The sequence below is a fragment of the Rosa rugosa genome, chromosome 4, assembly GCF_958449725.1.
Source record: "Rosa rugosa chromosome 4, drRosRugo1.1, whole genome shotgun sequence".
Classification (NCBI taxonomy): domain Eukaryota; kingdom Viridiplantae; phylum Streptophyta; class Magnoliopsida; order Rosales; family Rosaceae; genus Rosa; species Rosa rugosa.
This window is the reverse complement of record NC_084823.1, coordinates 53,857,357-53,870,464: the sequence shown is the minus strand read 5'-3', so window position 1 is coordinate 53,870,464 and position 13,108 is coordinate 53,857,357. Positions and strand designations below refer to the sequence as shown.

Below are 13,108 nucleotides of genomic sequence, written 5' to 3'. Positions count from 1 at the left end.
CGTTGTTTGTTTACTGGGCTTTTTGTGTTTTACTTTATGTTTTGGTGTAATTGGGCCATAGGCCCAATATTTTTTTCATTTTATTTATTTTTCCTTCTAGTACTTTTCTTGCTTAATATTAGAGTCTGTTTCTGAAATGCCTTGAAAGATTCATATTCATCATTCTTTCAAGAGTAGAAATGCTGATGAATTGTAACAATTGCACAGCGTTTTCCAAGAAAAGCTTTATGATGTATTGTAAGTTTGTAACGAAGCTGTACAAAAAGTTTATTATTGGACAATAACAAATGGTTGAACATTTTATACATCAAGTGGAGTGCTTGGCATTGCCTTGTATTCAAGAGTAACTCTTCTTTCATAGCTTAGCACCTTGGTCGAGTTGAGCAAACTGCTGCCGCAGAATCCTTCTCATGACCTTATTTGTTGCTGTTCTTGGAAGAGAAGGGAGAGGCACAACTCTAGAAACCTGCAGAGACGAGGAAATATTAAGCACGTAATGAACTGTGGATATCTAATGGTAGAGGTTGTTGTTCTAAAATAGAACGGTGAAAAGAGCCGAAATCCGTACCTTAAACAAGGGATTTAGTTTCTTCTGCACAGCTGAATTGAAGGATGCTCTTAATTGATTCAATTCTGCAGGTGGATTATCTGAATTCTTAGATACAACAGCAATTACAAGCTGCTCCGGTCCGCCTCCAGCAGGCGGCACCCCAATGGCAGCTGTCTCGAGGATGTTGGTGTCAATTGCATTACAGATTCTTTCAATCTCAACAGAACTAACCTGCCCAAACAAAATAAAAGTATCAGAGAACCAACTAGAATCATAATCAATGAGTTCATATCAGGTGATATTGTGTCTACTAGCAAGTATTGGGAGTTTAGATTGCTTAGAATGAAGCAACAGTGAGAAGGCTTAGTCGATTGGGATAAAGTAAAAAATGCACTCTCTATAGTCTATATGATATCTATATATAGAATACCTTTCATAAACAGAGATTCAGAATGGTGCTATCGGCCTATGACAGTCAGGACTCGGGAGGTTAGATTTCATGTGCATACATACCACTAACATTCATCATACAGTTTCTTCCCAAAAGAAAATTTCCTATACCTTGATGCCTCCAAGATTCATTGTATCATCTGCTCGACCATGAGCATGATAGTAACCCCTGGATGTCCGCTCAAACAAATCCCCATGTCTTCTTAAAACCTGCAAGTGAAAAACAGAAATTGTAAGTGTTTTAGAAGGTCGACTGGTTTGAAAGTGGAGAAGAAAGTTGTTTACCTTCCCATTCCATAATGGCATTCCCTTAAAATAGACCTCATAATGATCAGCATTCAACAGTGTACTCGAAGCTCCAAACATGAGGGGACCAAGCGCCAGTTCACCAACCCCTGGTTCATTTTGTGGCTGCAAGAGAAGATGGAGATTAGAGTAACTAAACATGAGCCATAAAAGTTCCAAAAACAGGAAAAAAAATATCTTTAAAAATTACTCAACAATGGCAACAGCCAATCAAAATTGTTGACAAATGAACCCAATTGGTTCTACACTCAAATGTACTCCGTTGCACATCTACTGAACACTTACAATCTAGTATAAATTGATGAGTAAGAAGAACAAAAAATTTCATTTGAAGGTGAGGTCCATTGGTGCTTACAATAGGACTTCCATCAGTGCCAAGAATAAACAAACTGCAGCCCATAGCTGGAGTGCTAAAAGAAGCCAAAGACTGAGCCTGCAACAATGACCCAGAAACAAAGGCACCGCCAATTTCTGTACCACCACAATACTCTATGATAGGCTTGTAGCCAGCCCTCCCCATCAGCCATAGGTATTCGTCTACATTTGATGCTTCACCGGTGGAGCTAAAGCAACTACCAGATTTCATTGGGAAGGAGAAAAAAAGAGAGTTATGGCTTGATATAAAATATAAAGCAACACCAGTAGCAAAACTCATGATTGACCTAACACATATCACACTAAAGTGCAATCCGTGAAACCAGATGTTCAGACCAATATGATTAATGCCAAGAAAGACAGCTGAAACTTACCGGATGGCTGACCAATCATAGCCTGAAGTAGAATTTGTACTTTTCCATGTCCGAACAATACTAGGGATTACGCCAAGCATTGTTACTTTGGCATCCTAGACAGATAGATAGATAGATACATTTTCAATGGTCAAGAAAACATTCACAACTAAAACTTCCTGAATGCCTAAAATCTACTAAACTTCAATTTGTGTACTAATATACTATGGACATGTGTAACAACTCTGTTAGGAGTCAATTATGCAGTTTCCAAAACATTTTATTTGAGTCTTTGTGGTAAAAGCTGAGTTTACATATCTGCTGGGGAAAACTATGATGCATGCAGGTAGAAAATTATTGAAAGTAGATAGGAAGGTCTGCTTGAACATAAATATTCAAGCATTCACAGGGGCAGATACTCTAGTTGGCACACAGCTAGGGGTAACTTGAGCAATATGAAAAACAACAAAACCTAGTGAGAATTGTAAATGCACATTGTTCTGTGAAGCCAACCATTTTTGTTTTCACCATATATAGTAGAATTACCTGAACAAACTTGGAAAAGCCAAGTCCCAGTGGAGATCCATTGTATAGGGCAATGGAAGCACCATTTAACAAAGAAGCATATACCAACCAAGGGCCCATCATCCACCCAAGATTTGTGGGCCAAGCAATAACATCACCTTTACGAATGTCCATGTGGCACCAGGCATCTGCAGCTGCTTTGAAAGGAGTTGAATGGGTCCATGGAATTGCCTTTGGGTCCCCTACAATAAGATCAAGGCCACAATTAAGACTGTTGCTGGAGTCATGTAACCTCTGGCAAGTTTTGAAGGCAGCAGCAATTTGGTAAGCTAGGAATTGGTCGAAATGGTTTTATATCTTCTACTCTAACCAGATGCAGCAAGGTCATCCAGACAAATTTAAGCTTGGGAAAAAAAATACGGTGGTTGTTTTGAAATTCCATTGAGAGGAAAGCAAAAGGAAATTACACTAGAAACTATCCTAGATGCCATAATTGAGCCTGGTCAAGATAACATCCAAAAGCCTTTCCTCATTTTGTATGATCAAATATGAAATTTAGTAATTCCAGTTTAGCATGCACAACAGAAAAGTTAAGTGAGAAAAGCCAGTCACTAACATTACCAGGTCTAATTTAAAAACTTAATATCAAATACTTGGAAATTTTTGTTAAAGAAATTTACTTTGTCATGTAAAAACGTGGAGTTGCTACTACACTTTTCAAGCTAAGCTTCAATGTTCAAATTACCAGTAGTTCCAGATGAGAAGAGGATATTTGTAAATGCTTCTACTGGTTGTTCCACAGCAGCGAATTCATCTCTGCAGGATTGAGAGAAATACAAACAGATGCTACATTAAAATTAGAGCCTCACTGATTATTAGGTTCTTTCAACGTAATGGGGTTATGAATCAAGTAATTCTAACAACACACACAGGCTCAGCATTCACAAGGTTAAAAAGGATCTGATCTGATATAGCAAAGTCAAAGAAGAAACTAGTCCATACTCCATGACAAGAAGGGGGGCACTAGATTCAGTTTGTATGCCAAGAGTTTTCAAAATGATTCTGAATCACAACTCCATATAAATGAATGAAACATATATCAAGCATAACTTCACTGTATAGTTCCACGAGTATAATCTAAAGGAAAATAAAGTATGCTTAGTAACCTTAGTAAATTACATACCAATAAAAAGTAAAATTAAAAAGTAAATAATAAAAGAATAAAAGAAGAGTAGATACTTGAAATCTTTTACTGTTTCTAGAAAATCATGCCAAGAAATGTCACCATCACGCAATTTCACACTAGAGTTGGAGCCCCTTGTAAGGAGAACAATGGCCATAGGAGATTGAGCATCCACGATTTTACTGCACAATTGACACTACAATGAGACACACAGGAAAACAAAAGCAGAAATAGACTATGCCATCTCATAGCTAGAGTACTTCACCTATACAAGGGTAGACTTTTCTCACCACGAACTATTACATCCTACCATCATAAAAACAAAAAGGAAAAGAAACTGAGAACAAAAAGGTAGAATTTATAAAAGCCAGAATACACACTATATGAAGAAGAAAAAATTTCAGCTTTTCCAACAAAAGGGTATGAACCTGGGTAAATATGGCTTTTGCCTCCGAAATTTTTAGTCTGGTTGATATTTCAGGGGGAGCAAAACTATCAGCGATTGATACAACTACGTAACCTGCCAGAACAATAGCCAGGTAGATAACTACAGAAATGACATTCATTGGCATATCGATTGCGATTGCAGATCCTTTCTCCAGACCTAGTGCTTGGAGAGCATGTGCAACTAACCTACAGATTATAGCATCAAAAGAATCTCTCATTAGAAACACATATAATCACTTGAGTTTATTATAACCATTGGAAATGACTTCAACAGGACAAAGCTTAGAGGATCATGAATAGCATACCAAACCTCTGCACGCAATTCTTTAAGTGTCATCTTATTCAAAGGTAGATCATCCTTTCCTTCGTCACGCCATACTACCATTGTATCATTCAAGCTCCTCTTACAATTTAAACTCAAGCAATTCTTTGCTGGATTCACACATGCTCCAGGAAGCCATTGAACTCCTGGAACTGATAAATGCCCATCTCCAGACAGAGTCTCACGTAAAATACATTGGGGAGGCTTGTAAAACGACACATTCATCTCATCTAGTACAGTTTTCCAATAAACCTGACCATTAAACAGGAAGTAGCTATGTACAATGACCAGAAAACAAATAAATTGAACTATTTGTTGTTCTTCTCCAAACACATAAATCTTGCTGTTTGATAAATCCTACCTCTGGGTTTGACACCGAAAACTCCTGAAAATCGGAAAAGCTAGATATGGGATCCTTATATCGAGAACCCAAAAACTCTTTTCCCCGCCTCTCCAGTAGCTGGCCAGCATTTGTTAAAACCGCAGTCTCCCTTACCACACAACAAGATACCGAACTCAGACGTTTATACAAAATACACACATAACCAACAGGTCTAATTCTTCAAAAACTTCAAAACTTTAACACCTCAACAGTAACCAAGTTGTTAACTCTCCAAATTGTTCATTCTGTTAAGCCGATTACAAGTACTAAACAACATTTTATATATGAATTTGGTGATTGCAGGACAGAATATAACAATCAAATCATACATCAGCCTATAAATTCAAGCAGTAAAAAAAAAAAAAAAAAAAAATCTCTGAACCTGAGGATTCTTCTTACACAAAGAATTCCAAATAACACACAAAACAAAACAAAACAGAAAAAGTAACTATCTTTAATCAGAACAGAGTACAGATTAATAAGCTTAAGCTAATTCTTTTGGCAATTATTAAAATTAAGCTACTTGTTTCATTTCGCGGTCTAATTTCAAAAAAGAGTGAGAGCTTACGGGTCTGGGAGCCAGGCGGGCGGGTCGGGTCCGAAGTCCTTATAGCAACCGTAGTACATCATCTGGTGGAAGGAGAAGGGGAGGTCCGGGCTGAGCACGTGCCCAGTGATACTGCGCCACGTGTCCGGAGTGGCAGCGCCGTGATCGGCGATGATTCTAGCGAGACTTCCATGGAGTCTGTTGGCGAGCTCCGGCTCAATCCCGAGAGCTCCGATGTCGGCGACCGTAACGGTGTCGAGGCTCTTGTACGACATCGCCGGTAATTATGACGGCGAGAGAGTGTGACTGTGTATTATGAGCTGGAAGATAACGGCTTTGGCTGGGTTTATTAGCTGGTACGGTAGGTGGTTCGTCGATTCCTCGTGTGTCGTTTTGTTATGAAATTTCTGCGTTTTGGGTTCATAGGATAGGATTTCTTGTATTACAATTTACAAATATGGGGACACATATGTCGTTATCTTATAAAATGGATAGTTTCTGTCGCTTTGTCAATTTTTACTTTAAATATGCGGAAATTTTTATTTTTCAGTGGGATCTCAATATTGACAAATATTTGTATGAAAAATTTGTTTTTAAAACTATTTCGGATATCGCTTAAGTATAGGTAAAGTTAAATTACAGAAATATTAACAAAATTTTTAATAATTGCTGAGAAATTTAATGCTTGGTATATCACTAACAAATTTGTATTTTTACACTTTCATAACTGTGCTTCTTGAAATTTTGGATGTTTTGAGTATTTGATCCTAGAATTAGACAATTTAAAATATTTTGCTTCATCATTATTGGATTTAATTATTTATTAATTATATATAATTATTTATATGCTTCGTCTTATGGAGTTTTTAGTGAATTTAATCAATTTATGCATTTTTTTTGTTAAATGGCTCGCAGTGTTAACCCTTAAATGAGATATTTTGTCAAACACGACACGATCTATTTATCACTACTAGCAAAACGGGCAACTCACACAGATTTAAATCTGTGTGAAATACTAGCATTTCACACGGATGTCAGTGTGTAAAGGGCTTTACCTACAGTGCAGCTACGGATTGTTTTTCGGTTGCCTTCGGAGGGGGCGCTAATGCTCTACTCACACGGTTTTGGGAGTCCGTGTGAAATTTTTTGTGGGTCCCACTTGTTTTCCTGATATTTTGATATCCTAATCAGTGTGAAATATATGCCTAACTCACACAGATTTCAGTGTGAAATATATTCCTAACTCACACAGATATCAGTGTGTAAGAGTGGTGCTATTCAAAAAAAAAATTGGTGCTAAATTATTACAGAATAATTTTTTTTCAATATACAATTCCATTAATCAGAATCCAAACAGTAACATAATTCACAACCCAATCAATATTGTACCCACAACTAACTAATGTCATTTCCATCAGAAATTAATACTGGAAACAAAAAATCTCAACCATATATTGATCAATTTACTCCAATTATCTGAGACAAGTTCCCTCTATAAACTTGTCTTTCTTACAGAAAATAAAGAGGAAACCTACTCTTCATTAGCACAATGTCTGCTGCCTCAATTGCAATGTTAGTGCCAGCACCAATTGCCATTCCTACATCTGCCGCCACAAGTGCTGGTGAGTCATTGATGCCATCTCCCACCATCGCCACAGTGTAGCCTGAAGCCTATGAATAAGATATTTGAAGTTTATAACCTGTTAGCATAAGTGCATAACTAACATAAACATGAATGAACTTAAGGACTTCCTCATGTAATAGTCATTGTATGTACCTGCAATTCCTTCACTTTCTCTGCTTTCTGGTGATCAGGTTTCGCTTCGGCTATAACAGTATCAATACCAACTTCATTGGCAATAGAATTTGCAATTCCCCAATTGTCACCTGTCACCATTATGCTTCTAACATTCATTGACTTGAGTATGGTAATTACTTCTTGAGCACCTGGTTTCAGTGGATCAGATATTGCTAGAACTCCAGCCACTTCTCCATCTATGGCTACTAGAATCCCAGTTTGAGCCAGCCCTTCAGCTTCTGCTAGGTAGTCTTCTGCATCGAGTGGAACTGCAATGTTCTGGTCCGCCATCAAGCTCTTGTTCCCCACAATTATTTCCCTGCCTTGAACAATAGCCTTCACCCCGTGACCAATAATGGAGGCAAAGTCATGCGCTTCTGGCCCGGCTGGATTCTCTTCATCTTCTCTGAATTTTTTGGCATACTCAACAATGGCCTTGGCCAAGGGGTGTTCACTGTTAACCTGAAATGTATGCGTCATAAAGAACTGTTAACATACATGCTCAGATGTTGATTTGATTCTGAAAAACATTTCAGTCCATCTAATAAAGCAGATATAGCAATTGCTTACACAGGTTAAAAGCCTACCTCAGCTGCAGCAACAAGTTCATAGAATTCTCGAAGCACTATATTTTTCATGAGTCGTGTGTTAACAACCAGTGGCTTCCCAATTGTAAGAGTCCCTGTCTTGTCGAACACAATGCAGTCCACCTACAACATCAATAATCACATTCATAGGAAGCAAACCCAAATTTTCTGGGAGGGCATGGTCATCAAGGTCCACAACTTGGTGAACCAAATAAAAATATACAGCAGCAGTTATAACTTGAAATGAATATATACAACTCTTCAGACCTTTTAAAAAAAAAAAAAATTCTTTGTCGATGCAACTTCATAATGGGTGAAAATGCAAAAAAGATGAAGCTCTCTAACCTTATGTGCCTGCAGATATCAAATTACATGAAGTAACAATTATTAGCCATTGATTTCCTAGCAAAAGAAAAGGACAAGCTTCCTTCAAATACTCCGCAAATGAGCCAAATAAAGAACATGGCAGCATATTCAATATCCTCCAGAGCCATACAATTCCCAAGTACAAAAACCAATGTTGTCTAACACAAAAAGCTGTCAATTTCTTTACTCAAAAGTGAACTTCCAAATTCAATGCAGAAAGCACCTGTTGATGATATTGAAATTGCAGGCCTGAGGCCAGATAAGTAGACAACTGGCCAACTGCAAATCTTGATGAGGTTGCCGAAGACCCAGTGTCTTGACTTTCAGCAATGCAAGAACCTGCAACACCAACTACACATCACTACTTAACGAATAAGATCATTCAAAACTCAATTGCAACTATCTATCCCCAGAAACATGTCATTATTACCACAAGATACCCAAAATCTCAAAAAGATGACCTGCTTCTGAAACGAATTATGTGAGCAATGTCATTACCTTTATTTTTTTTCAAGCTTTCTCAAACGAATTGTGGCCCTCTGCTTCTGAGGTCTGAGGCCTTCTCCTCATGAATCATGAATCATACAAAGTTACAAACTGCAATTGAAGAAGAAATCAACATTATACGGAAACCAAGTTATCAAACCCATTTCTAACTACCCAATCACTCAATCAGTATCATTACCTTTATTAAAATCAAGTAATCAACATCAACTCATCAACATCAATACACCATGTCACCATCAGTTAATCAGTATCCATACTCCATACTCCATAGGCCAAGCAATTATATCATTTCTGCAAATCTGCAATTTAGCAATTATACCATCAACATCAGTAGGACAGTAGCACCAACCGAAATCGAAACCATTGGCCATTACCCATTTCAATTTTCAAGTTTTCAACTATAAAACTTAAAAACCAACAAGAACTCAGAACTGATATAGACATATAGTGATATAGATTAAATGGAAGACAAGAATCACAACTTCACAAGATCAATCATCAAATGGAAATCAGGAAATCGATTATTTACTAATTAAAACTCAGAACTTCAGAAATCAGAACTAGGGAGAGAGGGATGGTGAGATACCACGGAGACAGCCAGACGGCCCAGACGGGTTGCTGGTGGCGGTGGGGAGCTCGGAGACCGGACTACCGGAGATCGGTTGCTGGTTCCAGGCTTCCAGCCTTGCACTTTTACAGATCGCCGGGTCGCTGAGTCGGACTGCTCTGCGCCTCTGTGCTCCAAGAGTCCAAGTCTCCAGACTCCAAGTCGCGGCGGTAGGAAATTCATACCAACAAGCTCATCCATGGCGGTGTGAGGTGTTGAAGATCGTGGGCAAGCGTCAGAAACAACAGAGACGGAGAGTTGGTGTGGGAGCCTGTGATCACGGGTTTGAAAGGAAAAAGAGGCTGAAAGGGTATTAGGTTTAGTATATTTGTCAAGGGCAGAGTGTGTTTTTTTTTTTTTTTTTTTTTCAGAACAATATAATTTTTTGTTGCCACTGAAATCCGTGTGAGATACATTCAAAACTCTCACTCATATCCGTGTGAGATACACATTTGAAGATTTACACAGAATTCCGTATGCATATCTTTTTCTCACACAGATGTCTGTATCTTCATTTATCACAGATATCTGTGTGAGAAAAAAATTCACACAGATGTCTGTATCAAAATATTTTAGCTACGGACAACCGTCCCTGTACAATTCATATAGCGCAAAAAAAAAAAGATTTTTTAATAAACTAATATTTAATATATACAGAAATATGTGTGAATTAAACTTCACACGGACAACCGTGTGAGTTGATAATAAAATATTTTAATTTTCACACGGAAGTCTGTATCTGATGTTATTTCACACAGACTTCTGTGGCTATTGTTATTCCATAAACTCTTGTGGACCCAATTTTACTTATTTCACACGGTTTTCTGTATATATTGCCAATACACACTGATGTCTGTGGCTTTATAAAATCTGTGTGAATTAAATCTGTGTGAGATGCCTGTTTTGCTAGTAGTGTATTAAATGGGTTAAGCGGGTTGGAAATGGGTAACCCATTTAATAAATAGGTTGGGTTTGAGTTTAAATTTTCGACACGATTATTAAATGAGTTGGGTTTGGATTTGTCTCTTGTGACACGACAAATACCTTGACCTGACACGAACCCAACCCGACACGACCAATTGATAGCCCTAGTCTCATGTATTAAGCAACTCTCCCATCTTATGGTTAAATTTCTGAAATTTCCATTATACCTTTTGATAAATAAAAATGTAAATCATTTTTTCAAATAAAAAAAATATAGAATGTAACGCAGGTGGTACATATCCAAATCTTTCCCAAATTGAGATAGAAAGAAAAACAAAATTGCAAAAACGGGTGTCAAGTGGCTGGTATACATTTGATTACAAGCAAAACAACAATTACTGTAATCAAAACAACAATTACTCACAGTTTATATTTCACACAGACATCCGTATTTTTTAAACAATCTGTGTGAGTTGCTTGTTTTGCTAATACCGATGAGTCTCGTAAGCGGTAACTGTAAGCTCGAGTGTGTAACTGAGTACAAATCCCACCATACCAGTTGGGTTTACACCCTCAGAATGTAATTGAAGCCCTTAAAAGATGCAATCAAAACCAAAAAAATAATAATTTGCAATTGATACATATTGAGTTTCTTATCCATTCATATACAGTGGTAAATGGGACTAGCGCTTGCTAGAAAAACAGACTTATCATAGTTCTAAGTCAATGGTGCACCAAAGTAGTTGATCCGACCATCAGGATCACCGTCGACGAGAAGACGAAGGCATCCCACAGAACAAATTGAAGTAGTTATTCCTCCGGCAGAGCGACGAGTTTTTGTCGACTCACATTCCTGTGTCTTCACAGTGTACCAAACCACTTTTTGAACACAGCGACTACAATGCTCATCAGTTTGATCATAGAATTCCAGCATTAAGAGAAACCTCTCACCATCAAAGAATAAAGGGTGGCACATATTCATATTCATCTTAAAAGAAAGCTTCAGCGTCGACCAAGAAGAATCCTTCATAATCCAAACAGTTGTAGAATCATGTTCATCACGCCAATAGCACAAGGAGCCTCCCCATGCAAATAATTCAGAATGTGCTACATCGTTAACCTCAACTGGAATTGGAAAGGCACGATACTCCTCCTCCAGGATGTCCAAAGTTAAAACGAAGCCGCTAGCACAGCTTTCAGCATCACTCATCAGCCAAGCTACACAAGAATTGTTGAACCAGACCATACGACCAAAACTTGGATCAAATTGAAGATTACTAGGTGGAAGTTTTTCTATCATTTTCCAGGTACCTGATGCTAAGCTATAAACTTTTAATTTGCTAGTCAATTTCGACTCTAACTCCCCAGCTTCCACAAATCCTCCCCGTTGCACAAAACAGAGTACCTTCATGTCATCTTCATCAGAGTGATAACCAAGTCCATAAATGCGAGCCCCTACTCCTGGTTTCCATGCTCTGGCCTCATAGGGTATCTTTTTGTGCTTTGCAATCATTGGATTCCACAAAAATAGGTAGCCCCTACCCTCAGTCAACATATGGCGGTTTGTTTCAACTTCAAGTAAAATCAATCCATTGCAGGCAGTAATGACATTAGTATCAAGCCTAAGTCGATCCCTCTCGATCTTCGGCAATATATTGGATGCTTGAGTGGCTCTTCGTTGCTGAACGTATCAGAACAAGCTGAAAATGCCAATGAAGAGAAATGATCACGAAAACAACTAATATATATGAGGGTGCAATCATTGTTGGTAGTGATGGCGCGTTGGTTATGCTCTTTGATGAACAGTTTGCTGCGGACGATCGATGCTATTCCACAGTTTGGAAACCGATGTGCATCTGATTAAGTCCTTTACCGGAAGCCAGGAGAGGATGCCGGATATTAGCTCCGCCGGGAGGTATTGCATGCTTACTGCAGCGTACTAGCTAGGTTTAGGAGTTGTGCTTCAGAATTACTGATACAAAAGAAGTAATAACAATTCAATAATATTCATATAATACGTACATGCACCAATTAAAAGAAAGAGGATTAGTTGTCAAAGAAATAAGAGGGGATTAAAACTTATAGAAAATAATTTGTTATAAAACTTATTAGAGATCAAACAAAGGATCAACAGCACGGGATCAAAATTCTTAGGTGGTTAGCTTCATGTTTTTTATAGATTAGTACAATAAAGAATAGGCCGGCAGAACCCGGTAAACCCAGAATCAACCACTACCTGTATTAACAAATCAAATATCGATCGTACCTGAGGCGATAAGTAGCCGAAGAAGAACGAAACACTTCTTACTACCACACGGTTGTGTTGTAAGAATGGCCGGCCGTCTAGGGTTTTCTCTCTTGGGGTGTCAACTGTGCTCTTCTTTCACCTTCCCACTGGGGCTGCGAAATCACTAAACAATTTCGTATCTCATATGTCTAAGCAACAATCGTAACAGATTTTAAGAAAAATTAATGTCAAATTATGCGTGGGATCGATATTAAGCACAATAAACTTGTATACTGAACTGTTGTATGATTTTTATAGTTCTCCATCATAATTTATAGGCATTATATTGTACCAAACTGGGAAACAGGAATGTAAACGTACTTAGCTAAGAATAGAAAACCTAATCAAACTAGACTATAATGAAATTCAACCGGAAAAGATCAATTTGTTTAGTTTCTGACCGTTAACAAATTCAAGCAACTCCAATCACACAGTGGTCGTGATGGACAACATAGTTAGGGTTTTGAATACAGGGGTTTAGGGGTGAGCTGATATATAAATCTGCTCTTTTATTTGTTTCATGCCTACTTCATCGAGTAGGAGCAAAACTAGTCTAAAGTGACCATTTATTTTTTATAACTCTCAAAGTTCA

At 37.9% G+C, this 13,108-nt stretch overlaps 3 protein-coding genes across 11 annotated transcripts; all 3 read right to left on the bottom strand.

Moving 5' to 3' along the window:
* Positions 1–209: 209 nt before the first annotated feature.
* On the bottom strand, positions 210–5,828 carry LOC133746032 (hexanoyl-CoA synthase). Of its 2 annotated transcripts, XM_062174190.1 has the most exons (14): positions 5,462–5,826; positions 4,873–5,002; positions 4,495–4,763; positions 4,171–4,375; positions 4,008–4,048; positions 3,799–3,924; positions 3,305–3,375; positions 2,581–2,801; positions 2,056–2,150; positions 1,662–1,878; positions 1,286–1,411; positions 1,112–1,210; positions 569–781; positions 210–466 (listed from the first exon to the last, which is right to left on the bottom strand). In XM_062174190.1, the coding sequence occupies exons 1-14, from the start codon at positions 5,713–5,715 to the stop codon at positions 356–358; spliced, it is 2,178 nt and encodes a 725-aa protein (XP_062030174.1). In that variant the 5' UTR covers positions 5,716–5,826; the 3' UTR covers positions 210–355. The 2 variants fall into 2 exon arrangements, with proteins under 2 accessions (XP_062030174.1, XP_062030175.1); XM_062174191.1 differs by lacking the exons at positions 210–466; positions 569–781 and adding an exon at positions 833–1,016 and having other exon boundaries at positions 5,462–5,828.
* Positions 5,829–6,865: 1,037 nt separating this feature from the next.
* On the bottom strand, positions 6,866–9,830 carry LOC133745575 (probable copper-transporting ATPase HMA5). Of its 8 annotated transcripts, none has more exons than XM_062173667.1 (8): positions 9,285–9,623; positions 8,877–8,997; positions 8,690–8,788; positions 8,415–8,530; positions 8,171–8,227; positions 7,826–7,948; positions 7,218–7,700; positions 6,866–7,111 (listed from the first exon to the last, which is right to left on the bottom strand). In XM_062173667.1, the coding sequence occupies exons 6-8, from the start codon at positions 7,874–7,876 to the stop codon at positions 6,950–6,952; spliced, it is 696 nt and encodes a 231-aa protein (XP_062029651.1). In that variant the 5' UTR covers positions 7,877–7,948; positions 8,171–8,227; positions 8,415–8,530; positions 8,690–8,788; positions 8,877–8,997; positions 9,285–9,623; the 3' UTR covers positions 6,866–6,949. The 8 variants fall into 8 exon arrangements, 6 of the variants coding, with proteins under 6 accessions (XP_062029651.1, XP_062029653.1, XP_062029650.1 ...); XM_062173669.1 differs by having other exon boundaries at positions 8,093–8,179; XM_062173666.1 differs by having other exon boundaries at positions 8,093–8,530.
* A 1,005-nt stretch (positions 9,831–10,835) lies between these two features.
* On the bottom strand, positions 10,836–13,037 carry LOC133707350 (F-box protein At4g22390-like). The gene is made up of 2 exons (XM_062132901.1): positions 12,496–13,037; positions 10,836–12,201 (listed from the first exon to the last, which is right to left on the bottom strand). Exon 2 carries the CDS (start codon positions 11,782–11,784, stop codon positions 10,948–10,950), a length of 837 nt encoding a protein of 278 aa, XP_061988885.1. The 5' UTR covers positions 11,785–12,201; positions 12,496–13,037; the 3' UTR covers positions 10,836–10,947.
* Positions 13,038–13,108: the final 71 nt, after the last annotated feature.

Bases quoted from the DNA above. Each gene is read 5' to 3' on its own strand.
- LOC133707350 (XM_062132901.1), bottom strand. From the start codon at position 11,784: ATGTTGACTGAGGGTAGGGGCTACCTATTTTTGTGGAATCCAATGATT.
- LOC133745575 (XM_062173666.1), bottom strand. From the start codon at position 7,876: ATGAAAAATATAGTGCTTCGAGAATTCTATGAACTTGTTGCTGCAGCT. The intron at 7,701-7,825 runs GTAGGCTTTTAA...CATACATTTCAG, and splicing joins AACTTGTTGCTGCAGCTGAG to GTTAACAGTGAACACCCCTT. The intron at 7,112-7,217 runs GTACATACAATG...TCTTATTCATAG, and splicing joins AGAAAGTGAAGGAATTGCAG to GCTTCAGGCTACACTGTGGC.
- LOC133746032 (XM_062174190.1), bottom strand. From the start codon at position 5,715: ATGTCGTACAAGAGCCTCGACACCGTTACGGTCGCCGACATCGGAGCT. The intron at 4,764-4,872 runs GTAGGATTTATC...TTTAATGGTCAG, and splicing joins TTTCGGTGTCAAACCCAGAG to GTTTATTGGAAAACTGTACT. The intron at 1,412-1,661 runs GTAAGCACCAAT...CTTCTCTTGCAG, and splicing joins GCACTGATGGAAGTCCTATT to CCACAAAATGAACCAGGGGT.